Source organism: Nansenia antarctica, assembly GCF_963989245.1.
Source record: "Nansenia antarctica genome assembly, chromosome: 1".
Lineage (NCBI taxonomy): Eukaryota > Metazoa > Chordata > Actinopteri > Argentiniformes > Microstomatidae > Nansenia > Nansenia antarctica.
In genome coordinates this window covers 26,277,543-26,289,784 of record NC_137674.1, presented here as the reverse complement: position 1 = coordinate 26,289,784, position 12,242 = coordinate 26,277,543, and the positions used below count along the sequence as shown (strand labels likewise).

General features: G+C 40.9%; 1 protein-coding gene across 1 annotated transcript in view; it reads left to right on the top strand.

The window, feature by feature from the left end:
- txlnbb (taxilin beta b) overlaps positions 1–6,198 on the top strand; it is a gene marked incomplete at both ends in the record, with an annotated part of 10,519 nt that extends 4,321 nt beyond the window's left edge. Inside the window, 6 exons of the mRNA XM_080544297.1 lie at positions 1–46; positions 164–238; positions 376–468; positions 2,791–2,886; positions 3,044–3,387; positions 6,012–6,198. The exon at positions 1–46 is cut by the window's left edge and continues 74 nt beyond it. Coding sequence (XP_080400423.1) covers positions 1–46; positions 164–238; positions 376–468; positions 2,791–2,886; positions 3,044–3,387; positions 6,012–6,198 — 841 coding nt within the window. The remainder of the gene's footprint in view (positions 47–163; positions 239–375; positions 469–2,790; positions 2,887–3,043; positions 3,388–6,011) is intronic.
- Between the last annotated feature and the right edge of the window lie 6,044 nt (positions 6,199–12,242).

Here is a 12,242-nt window from a genome sequence, read left to right as displayed (position 1 = left end):
GTTTGTTAAAGAAGGAGAGGAAAAGCACAAGTTAGAGAAAGAGCATGTAAGCCTTCCAACTGTTCACTTACTTACATATGTCATAAACTGGAGATGTTCTAGCGAGTAATGCAGTAGGAAATGGCATATAGAGTATCAATGCATGTCTTTCATTTTCCTTAAGTTGCTGAAGAAGGCTGCAGAGTGGAAACTGCAGGTAAAGCTTATGAGAGAGCAAGAAAATGGAATGAAGGCCCAGGTAAGTGGAGATCATGCACACATTTTGAAGGTTTCATTTCAAGTTTTTATCTCTTTTACTGTAGCCTACCTAGGCTACTCATGTGTATGTGTACCTGACTTTCTCCACTCTCTCTCTCTCTCTCTCTCTCTCTCCAGCTCTCTATGTATTCTGAGAAGTTTGATGAATTCCAGGGCTCTGTGTCAAAGAGTAATGGTGTCTATGCTAGCTTCAAACAGGACATTGAAAAGGTCAGTATCACTCCCTACTAGGGGTGCAACGGTTCAGTTGGCCCACCGTTAGGGCTGCAACTAACGATTATTTTGGTAGTCGACTAATCTGTCGATTATTTTTCCGGTTAGTCGCGATTAGTCTTGTGGCTTTTCGCTGCGCGTAAATGGCGACGCAGAAGCATAAATCCGGCTTAACTAGCTATCTAACCTAACGTTACGCCAAGCTACAGCTGCTCACAGAGCTAGTTGATTGGCTAGCTAGCATTGCTGGCTAGACTACAGACAGCTCACGTTAGTAGGCTACGCTTGGCGCTGTTTATCTTACAGACAGCTCGCTGGTGGACTCAACATAATTGAAAGAGCATTCACTTATCAAGCATCATTCATGATCATCCACCATGACTACCTGGTATTTTAATAGTGACCACCCCTCACTTCATTTCATCTCGCGTTCTCCTGGCTTCAACATGGAAAACCCCTGCTACGTAACGTTACATACAAGCGCCTCTGTCTGTCACACGCGTGCCACAGGGCAAATAAATTAATAGCACAAACGCTCATAGCATGTACAGCCCTGTCCATGAGACGTTGTTTTCCAACATGTAACAGTAAAGCTAACATAAACATTACGACCCTAACAATATAACATTAGCCAGTTGGCTAACAACGTTAGCTAAAACTTACCCAGCTGATTCTTGCATGGCTCCCGTAAAATAAAAAAAAATAAAAAATAAAAAAAAATATTGACCTTATAGAATAGTAACGTTGACTGCCAAAGACGCCAATTGGCGTCTTATAGATTTTTTTTTTTCTTTTCGCGGGGATCGCGTTATTGACATGTTCTACACCTAGCGAGTGAATTTCAGACTTGGGTGTAATGTATTTTGGTCCCAGATGGGGGCAGTAGTTCGATAAAAGCCTGGAGAAGGAAGTGGCTTGCTGTGGGTTGTAGTAATGGCGAAACGGATCAGGGTATGTGCCAAACGCGGCGTGGAGCATTGCGGCGCGGAGCATTGCGGAGCATCGCGTAGCAGCGTGGCCATCGCGCGACTCTTCAAACAGTTCAGAGTCGGATGATACAGAAAAAGTGCAGCAAAAACAAAACAAAAAAAAAAGTTCTGCAGAAAAAGCTCGTTTTCTCTGTTTATTGGTCAAAATCAGGTGTTTTTGCTGAAACCACCCTATGTTCTACGGCCGATTTCTAAACACTCAAAGAGGCTAGAAACAAACTTTCTTTTTCTGATGAAAGAAGAGAGTCTAAAGTTTTGGTAGATATGTTCAATGTTTATGTAGTCCGAAAAGTCAATATTTGGTGGGTCTTCAAAGTTCAGCGAAAATGCCCCAAAAGTCTGGCAGTGTGGAGCTCTCCGCTCTGAACATGGCTGGCAGTCAAAGAGTTAATACGATTAGTCGACACTAATATTCCACGTCGACGAGTTTTTATGCTCGACGTCGTCGATTATGTCGACTAATCGTTGCAGCCCTACCCACCGTTCGGTATGAACCTCGGTTTTTTCGGTTCGGTTTTGGTACGTGTTTTGTGCGTAAGGAGAAAAGAAAAATGCTACTATTTATATATAATAAACTGTTACTTTAAATTATTAAATTAACGTTAGCTAGCCACTGCCCAATAGTAACGTCATGAGGTGATCTATCAAACATAGCACAACCCAATTCCCCAAATAGCGTGCAAGTTCAGATTGACATTGTTTGCTAACGTTAGCTAGCTAGCACTTAAACAATGTTGGCTAGCTAGGCTAGTACGTTAGTCAGCGTTTGATGCCACTCGCGGTACTACCTAGCTAACAATGTCAATGTGAACGGCTAGGTTACGTTAATCTGGAGTTCACATTAGCAAACTAGCCCGCTCCTGGAAACCAGATGGCTTCCATTGACGGCTCTGCAGCCAATCATAATGTGTTACGTTTGGCTCTGCAGCCAATCATAATGTGTTACGTTTACGGCTCTGCAGCCAATCATAATGTGTTAAGTCATCACAGCCAATCATACCGTGATACGTCATCTGTAATGGCAGGACCCCGAGCAGACCTGAGTAAACATTCGGTACCTACACCGACATTCACTAACTGCGTATTGAACTGTGGACGGCGAACCATACGGTTCAATATAAAACCGACAACCGTTGCACCCCTACTGCCTACTGTAGGCTATATATTAGCATATTAGCAGCCAATGTCATTACCTCATCTCTCATCTGTATGTACGATTTTGTGGACATGGAATCAAAAGAGATTTCTTCATAATTAGTTGGTTTTTTTCACTTAAAATAGAATGACATTTTGAGGAATTGCTATGAATGCTATGAATTGTGTCTTAAAGATGTCTAAGAAGATGAAGAAGCTGGAGAAGGAGTCCATATCATGGAAATCCCGCTTTGACAACTGCAACAAGTCTCTTGTGGATATGGTTGCAGATGTAAGAAAAAACAATTCACCCCCAAAAAAGCAACAAAGCGTGAAAATATGAGTATATATATACTTACGAGTATAAATATGAGTATATGTGGAAATTAGCGGTGTTGATGAATAATGAGAGGATGAACTGAATTGTGTAACCTTCTAATCCCATCCAGAGAACACTGAAGGAGAAAGAGTTTGAACTGTTCACCCTGAAGAACCAGAAGCTGGAGAAGCTATGCAGGGCGTTGCAAGACGAGAGGAAGAGCCTTTCTCAGAAGTTACAGGAAGCCCTTCCACCAGGTACTGACGCGGCTGAGACCAAAGAGAAGGACACCGCTGAAGTGGTGGAGACTCCAGCTGTGAAGCCCAAAGAGACCGCCTCTCCAGCCCCCTCCGAGACCCCTCCTGTGGCCCCCTCTGAGACCCCTTCTGTGGCCCCCTCTGCGGCTCCCACTCCTATGACTAAGACTAAGGAACTAGTCAACCTGAAGGCTGAACGTGCCAGTCTGCAGAAGAAGTCTGCAACTTCATTCATAATTTCCCATGCCGTGGAGCAGTCTGCTGAAGATATCGATCTCAGTCAGGAGGACAGAGAGTCACATGGACACACAGAGGCCCCACAGGAGCACCACTCAGAGGAATGTAATGGAGTCCAAACTGTGGAGGATGACAAATCAAATGACAACGAACAAGAACCTGAGGGAGAGACATCTCAAGAGCAGAGAGATAGGGATAGGGAATTGGAGTCAGTTGACTAGGCCCAGGAAATGAGGGAAATGAAGTCATCATAAGTTATTAATGGAATTTTTAAGAATAAAGAATATATACTTGTCCGTGTCATAATTCACTGTCTCTTCTGTGTTACGAGAGGGGGAGGAGTTGGTGTGATAATTACACACTGGTTGTATAGGAAAGTTCCGGAAAACAATTCTCTACATCTCTACAAGTCTCTACACTGTAATAGGCAAACACAATTAAACCATGTTATATACTTCCATGATAATCAGAGAGAAGCTATATATATATATATATATATATTATATAAACTGATTTGAGTCTCATGAGTACAAAATTAAATTTCATTACATAAATTATTTTCAACTTACACATTTGATAACAGAGTTGTGGGAAATGTATTTACATTTGTATTTTGGTTCACAACTTGATTTTAATGACAACTTGGCAGAGGAAATAAGGCAACATGCCATTTAGTCTCTAATCCTCTAGTCATGAGTTTGACATTGGACCTACTGGACGGAGTTACATATCTTGAATTTCTTATCTTTGCTATAGTGGATATTCCTGACAAGCAATGACTGAAGAAAAGGTGATTTCAACTGCGCTCTCTCAAGTGAAAGCTTTGACAACTTTTATTGAAAATGGAAAAGCACTATTGGAACTTGCTGAAAGGGAGAGTAAAGAGGGTAAGTAGTAGCCTGTGCAATAAGGGCAAACAAATAAAATGTGTCACATGAAAATAGATACTCTATGTTTATCTTAGTTGATTGTTGGCAACAGTAAGCTGGAGTCTGACATGTGTAGAGGTTATGACAATTAATAACAACACTGGTTGTGAATCACAGAAATACTATATATGGGGGCGGCTGTGGCGCAGGAGGTAGAGTCACCGTCTAATGATCACAAGGTTGGCAGATTGGCGGTTCGAGCCCCGGCTGGCCACATGTCGAAGTGTCCTTGGGCAAGACACTGAACCCCAAATTGCTCCCATTGAGCTGGCCGGTGCCTTGCATGGTAGCTTGCCGCCATTGGTGTGTGTGAATGGGTTAATGAGAGGCCGTTGTAAAGCGCTTTGGAGCAGCAAAAAAGGCGCTATATAAGTGCAGTCCATTTACCATTAACTGGTTGTGAATCACAGTAATACTAAACTGCATTTATTTGACAGTACCTCTGCAAGACTATGTCAGGAGGAGAATACGGATTGAACAAAACCAATCACTACTGGCACTTATACCAGAAGGGGCAAAGTTATACACAAGGTTACGTTTTTTTATTAGCTACTATGGTTATTAACCCTTTATAATCCATTTAGAATCATGTGTTTTTCCCTATAAAACTGACCAAGTCTATTTGGTTTTGAGAAATATCTGCTATCAATCTGGAGATTTTAAATCAAGCTGGTATTTTACATTGAATTTGATTATTATTTTAGCATCAAAATGTATTGTTATTGTAGATTCATACCCTCACAAATAACCATGCACTGACTTTGATTGCCAAGTAGTTTTGCAACTGATGAAAACCAACGTATGTATTATTCACCAGTCTGTGTGTCAAGACCAAGAAGGATGCTGAGGATCTATGGAGCAGAAGCTACCAGTAAGAGTCATTTTACCATAACTACTACAAACTACTTGAATGTAAACATAATAATTATTAACACTTTATCTTATTCATGCCATAAGTAATTACAGATTCTTTATCTCATTCTTCTCATAAGACTGACCTTTGAACAGACCATACCGAGCACCAATTACCTATTGTCTATTATCTAGATATGCTGAATTGCGGGAAGCTGTTGAGGACTTTTTACAGCTGGGAGTAAGCTGACATGACTGTTAATACACATGGGATATTGAGTCTAAGATTTTACTAAACAGCTAAAAAACACAAAACTCTTCAGTACCAAGATCATTGAACTTGAACTTGAACATTTGCTGGTTGTGCTTCCTGACAGGTGCGATGGGATGCCTTTCTGGACTATTTGGACAATGAGCTACACCTGAGTGACAGGGTTGTTGGTCAAGTGCAACAAGCTAAATGTCTGTCCGCTGATACACCCCTCATTGATGCCAAGACTGGAGTGTGAGTTTGATCAGGTCTGGTTGAGGTACAATTCAAAGGACAGGCTCGTTGTAATTTATGGAACGAAATGAGGAATGCAATGACCCTGTCCTCTGATTTCTACCTCCACCAGCCTCCACTGCTTGCTTGGTTGATACAGACAGTAGATTATTAACAATCAGAACAATGATTGTTGTGATTTATATTCAGTTGCGTGTTTTGGGTCTTATGAGCTCTTTGATTTATCGCTTCTAAGGTAAACGTTAAACTTATTTTTTTATAAATCAACAACGGGTATTTGATCATGTGGGATGTTTTTCCCCTGCGCTCTCCTCCCAGCGCATTGCTCATCATCCGTTCTGCCTCCTCAGAGTTCCTGGGCGACCCAGGTTGGTCTAAATTTAGAGAGGCTCCAAACAGCATCGACAGCTGCGTCCTGCCGAACACTCACAGTTCCTCTATCAGCCCAGCTCTGTGCCCTCAGCCCTCCTCTATCAGCACTCAGACGCTCCGGCTGCCATTCTAGCAGTCAGCAACAAGACCTGAATCTCTGGTCATGTTCTCACATGAAAATCCGAATCATGAGCCGAGCAAGTGGATGAGATTGCAACGTTGTTGCCTAAATTATTTCTCTGATTTGCGTTCTCACAGCCCTTTATGTAAACGAAGCAACAGACGGGGTAGTTGATTGGTCAGAAAAATTGAAAATTGCCCGTTCGTCCCGCTCTTATCCAGATCAACACACCTGCGCTGTTGTTTTCCTCGATGCGCCGTTTCTAACCGGAGCGAAACCACCCTTTTCAAGCGGAGCATCCGTCGGCTGTTTGCTCCGGGAGCGACTTCGAATGCGCGTTCTCACAGTAGTACACTCATAGTACAGTAATTACCCTAGACCAAGTTTAACTTGTTTCTGTGTCTACAGTATATGTTGGCCTTTGTGTGTGTTGTTTAGAACTCTGACATTGGGGAAATACCTTGGGAAAGGTGAAGCGGTTCTGCTTGTGTTAATTCGTCAGTTTGCCTGCCTCCTCTGCCGACTCCATCTAAAGGATTTGGAGGCCAAACAGGTAGGCCATATCTTGACAGTTTTAAAATAACAGGGACAGACATGATACAATAATGTACTGTATATATAATAACCTCATATAATTAGTTATTAATAGGTATGCAATAGCTTGTTGTATGGGAGGCGGCTGTGGCGCAGGAGGTAGAGCCGCCGTCTAATGATCGCTGTCGATGTTGGCAGATGGGTGGTTCGAGCCCCGGGTGGCCACATGTCAAAGTGTCCTTGGGCAAGACACTGAACCCCAAATTGCTCCCAGTAAGCGGGCCGGCGTCTTGCATGGTAGCTTGGCTGTGTGAATGTGTGTGTGAATGGGTGAATGAGAGGCCGTTGTAAAGCGCATTGGATAAAGGCGCTATATAAGTGCAGCCCATTTGCAGGCTGCCCTGGGTGCACGTTCAGTGAGAGTGGTGGTCGTCTCATTTGGCTGTCGTGAGGGGGCGCTGCATTGGCTGGAGGAGACAGGCTGCCAGTACGACATGCTGTTGGACCCAGACAGGAAGGTGAGAGTTACGTGCCGTGAACATGACAGCGTAGATTGTATACGTTTCATTATACAACAGTTAGTTCCGACCAAGTAATTTGATTGGACAAGAGGCATTCCATGAGTTACGATATAGTATAACAGCACTGGGACTTTTAACTAGATGTATCACTCCGCCGCACAGGTGTTAAATTACCGTTAATTAGACTACATTGTTACTAAGAAGCAGTGGCGGGCGGTGCATTTCACACCTAGGCCTTCAGTGATGTCCGAGTCAGTCCGACACATTCCTACCTGAATTATTCTACCTCTTAATACCATCGTTATGACGCCATGGCTCTAGAAACTAGACAGAAACACAGTATAACCGGGCGTTGCATCACCTTAACATAGTCAGACAAGTACAACAGAGTTATATTAATATTTCCGAAGCATTTTTAATCAATAAATCCGCATTTACAATGAAGAGTGTTAAACTAACATCTTTAAGATCGCTACATTACCCACGTCTGTCGTCTCGTCCACCATAATAGCGACAAAGGGTGCCTTTTTAATCTCCATTTTGATCTCTTCTCCCATCACTTCAGCAATAGCAAAAATCAGGTCGTTTTGTATTTTGCCTGACGTCCCAGTAAACACTTTGTTTGTGGACAGGTGGTAATGTAAATCTGGGTTGTTTTCAGCAAGAAAAGAAAGAAGCTCAACGTAGTTTCCTCTGTTTGTGGACTCGGCGCTTTCATCGTGTCCCCTAAATGAAAGTTATTGTTTACCCCAAAACAGGACACAATCGATCAGTATTATCGATCAGTCAACGAAAGCTTTCGTTGTGGAGCTCCGTTTCCCTGCGCACTTTCAAAAGGTTCACATCTACCGGCATAGTTACGCATCTCAATAGTGAATATCAATAGTGCGTATCAATAGTGCGTATCCAATCAAAAGACGTGCTGGGTGCTGACATCATTGAGCCTTACAGCAGGCGCCGTTGTTGCTTTTGCTCGCCAACTCGAAATCTACGTAGGTTTCCACTAGGTACGCCACAGGTTTTCTCGTTCAACGTTAAGTTACAGGTCGTATTCGCGGCACCGTTTATTGTGCAGGCGGGCAGATTTTGGAGCCCCCTAGCAACACATTTTGATTGGATAAAAGCTCTAACATAAAGGCCAGCCCTCCAAATCTCAATCGGAGACTGGAAGCAGCGCAACCAAGAGGAAAGCTATGAAATGAAGAGAATAGACTATGGGGAATCATTAATACATATTTGTGGAAAAAATATATTAAAATAAAATGTATATTCTGATGATGTTTAGGCCAGCAGAGAAGGCCTTGCTGGCCCTGACGGCACACCACTGCTAAGAAGACATTAACCAATCAGCGAGCAAAGCAAAACTCTCCGTTTTTAAATCCTCAATTTTGGCCGCCATTGGCTAAAAGCTGTAATTTGGCTCTACAAGTGTTAATATATCATTTTATGAAGTTTTAATATGTTTTCAGGCGAGAAAGTAACCATATATATTCACAAAATGTATCCGGTTTATCAAAATAACCCGTTTATATATCTGATCTGACGGTTTTTTCCCCACTTCTGTGGGAAACTTCGCTAGTTGAACAGTCCCGTTGCGGAACTATTTTTTCTTGACGGAGCCAAAATAAATGATTAAATAAACAAACAAATCATAATCTGTTGTCACTTATTACTGTTAACTAATAAATTGCGCTGTAGAACTGTTGTATAAAAGCAATATCACACTCGAGGTCGTGTGTTATACTGAATATCAGCACGGCTGTGATTGTCTTCGGTACTCGGCCTGCGGCCTCGTACCTATGACCGAATCACAGCCGTGCTGATATTCAGTATAACACACTCCCTCTCGTGTGATATTGCTTAATTCTACAACAGCATGTTTGGATACTGGATTCTGATTGGCTAGCAATAGTGGTAAATACCCCAACAACCTTCAGTTCAGACCGCATTTCCAGTATCAATGCGCCTCCCAATCAATCTGATTAAGAACACCTGTGCTGACCTACAATGCAATGGTTGATCTTGTTTATGGGACTATATTCTGTGGCGGAAGATATTATATGTATTCTGAAATGATTAATGATTGTAAATACATTCATTTAATGTTAAAACTGTGTATTTATTTTTTATATTATGTGGTGGCTGTTGTAGAAAAAGCAATTTACCATTGGAGGGCGGGGGTTGTGGACTCATTTACCACTGTACAGGGTTTTCCTACTCGGCTTCGCCTCGTGCCACAACCCTGTACCAGTGGTAAATGAGTCCACAACCCCCTTCCTCTCATGGTCAATTGCTTCCTTTCCTGATAAATTGACAGAAATTACTCAATGTTTGGGGATTGCAGATATACAGCACATTTGGCTTGGGAGCATCTTTGAAGAAAGTCTTGAACTTCACCAACATGCTTCTTTATGCTGAATACGTTGTTGCACGTCTGGAGTTTCCCAGAGAATTACCGTCTATAGAAGATGACATGTTTCAGGTGAAATGACCCAGTTGCTTATTATGAGGATTACACATCGTGACGTTAGAATTATAAGGTTCTATCTAAATTTTTGGTGAAAATTTAGTTTTTTTACATAATCTGATCCATTAGGTGTTTATTAATGCCTGTGTAGTGTTATTTTTAAAATGTTGACATTTTTTTGTTAGTAATTAATAAAATACAAAGGTTCCATCTCACAAAACATTAATGGAATGTAAAAACGTTGACGCTCAATATCTCTGAACTACCCTAAACGGAGATAGAACCTTATAATTCTAAGCTCACGACATTCCACTCCACTCACTGAAAATATGTATTCTTATGTTATTCATGTAATTAATGTAATATGTAATATGTAATTTAATGATTAATGTAATATGTAATCCAATTGACCCTATATATTTCAGTTGGGGGGAGACGTTGTCCTGGATGACCATGGGAGGGTGCTGTTCTCTCATTGCTGTAACAGTCCCATGGACAGACCTTCAGTGGAGGACATACTTGCTGCCATTGACATGGGACACCCATCAACTTCATATAAAAAATAGATACAGGCTCGATACAGAAATTGTTGTATCAACACAGTAGAGGTCAACTAAAGACGTACACTGTATGTAGTAGCTGATAAATTAAGTCATACATGTCTTTATTATTTGCCTATTTCTTATTAGATATTATACGAAGGCTAATTTCCATTGATCACATTCGATGTTCGTTTGAATTCTTTGAATCTTGAATGTAGAAAGAAATAGATGACATCTTTATAAATGTATATGTGGGCAATGGTGTACTAGGATACTGAGTATCATTATCATTATATGCACTACAATGTTGATGTTCAAGATGACCGTTGGTTTATGAGGTGTCGCATTCCTGGAGGAACTTAGTTCTTGGAGATAATCTAGTTCCTATTGAGAAGAGACAGACATAAATATCAACAATCACACACGCTTTGTACACACTTTGTTTGTAACACAAAAATACATGTCTGTTGTTAAGTTAAACAAGCAGAAACACTGTTCTAGAAAGATCCAAGACAGCTGTGGCTTGATAAAATGGGAATGTAATGAATTTAAAGTATGGAATACTTTCAATAAAAGTTAATTAATTGAAATCAGATGAATTCCAGACTGACAGTGTGTGTACTATAGTACTGCATATGAAGTCTCACTATGAACTTCAGGGGAGACATGAAGACCATAATCTGACATTCTGTACAAATACAATAAAAACAGTTACACAATGATTTGTCTGTGAGGATGACAACTGTCATGGGGCTCAAGGCCAAGTACAGGGTTCCCGCGCTGGTCTTAAAAAGCCTTAAAGTCTAAAATCCAGCAATCCGATCTATAAGGCCTAAAAAGGTCTCAAATCAATCCACCAGTCGTTGCAGGAAGAATAATCCAGCTCAGGCCCGGGGCCATTGGCAGTCTCTGTGATAGAAGGAAAAATCTTCTTCTATCACCATCTACTGAACAGAGAGACAGTACAAGGGAGGCAGTAGAAGTTTTAGGGGACACAGTAAAGGGGAAAAGCAGGTGTCTTCAGGAGACGCAGTGCTGGGGGGGCAGTAGAAGTCTCAGGAGGAGCAGTTAAGGTGTAACCTGAAGAGATGGGTGTTTATAAGCTCAGACTCACTAATATCATGTTCGACACACAGTCTCTGTGAACTATATATAGTCTACGTATTTGTCCCTTCATTTTTTGGTTTTGCCAGAGGTAAATATAAAAAAAGAATTCAAATAAATATTAATCCATCATATGAACTCATGTTTGAAGAGATGAAGATGCCCTGATTAGAAGTCATTGACTCGTTCTGTTACAGCTGTATTTTTTTTATGTTGGAGAATTAAAATGCTTTTCATGGTCAAATATATTTATTACATTTCCATTTTTTCAATTGTGTTACAAAAAAGTGCAACCGCCGCATTTTGTAATAACCTGCACAATATGTAATACATTTATTACATAATAAGGCAAACGTTATTACATTTTGCGTTCAGCCAATTTATTACATAATGTGCAGGTTATTACATAATGCGGTGTTATTACATATTGAAAGTGACTTTTTATTACATTTTGGGATTTTATTACATAATGTGCAGTTATTACATAACTGAAGCCCTCTTTTTAAAATACCCAGTACCAACCATTTTATAGTAAGGATATGTTGTGGATGTTTTGTGAGAAAAAACCCCCCGATGGAATACATTAGCATGTTCAACATCCAGACAACAATAGCATTTATTGTTCCTTTTCTTGTTTTTTAATAATATCTGCTTTGGTTGTTGATGTTTTTGGTTTTTGTTCCATTGTAAGTTGTCCCTGCAAGCGTTAATAGCATTAACAAAAGCTGCCCTAGATAAAGAACCTTGATTGAATAGGAAGACCTGTAACATACATAACAACATACACAGATAATAGTATGAGAAGTGGAATTCACTCAAGTGCAATAAACACCCCTGACAACACCAGAGGAGGATGGAATGCTCTCATAGCATTCTAGAAGCTTGGGC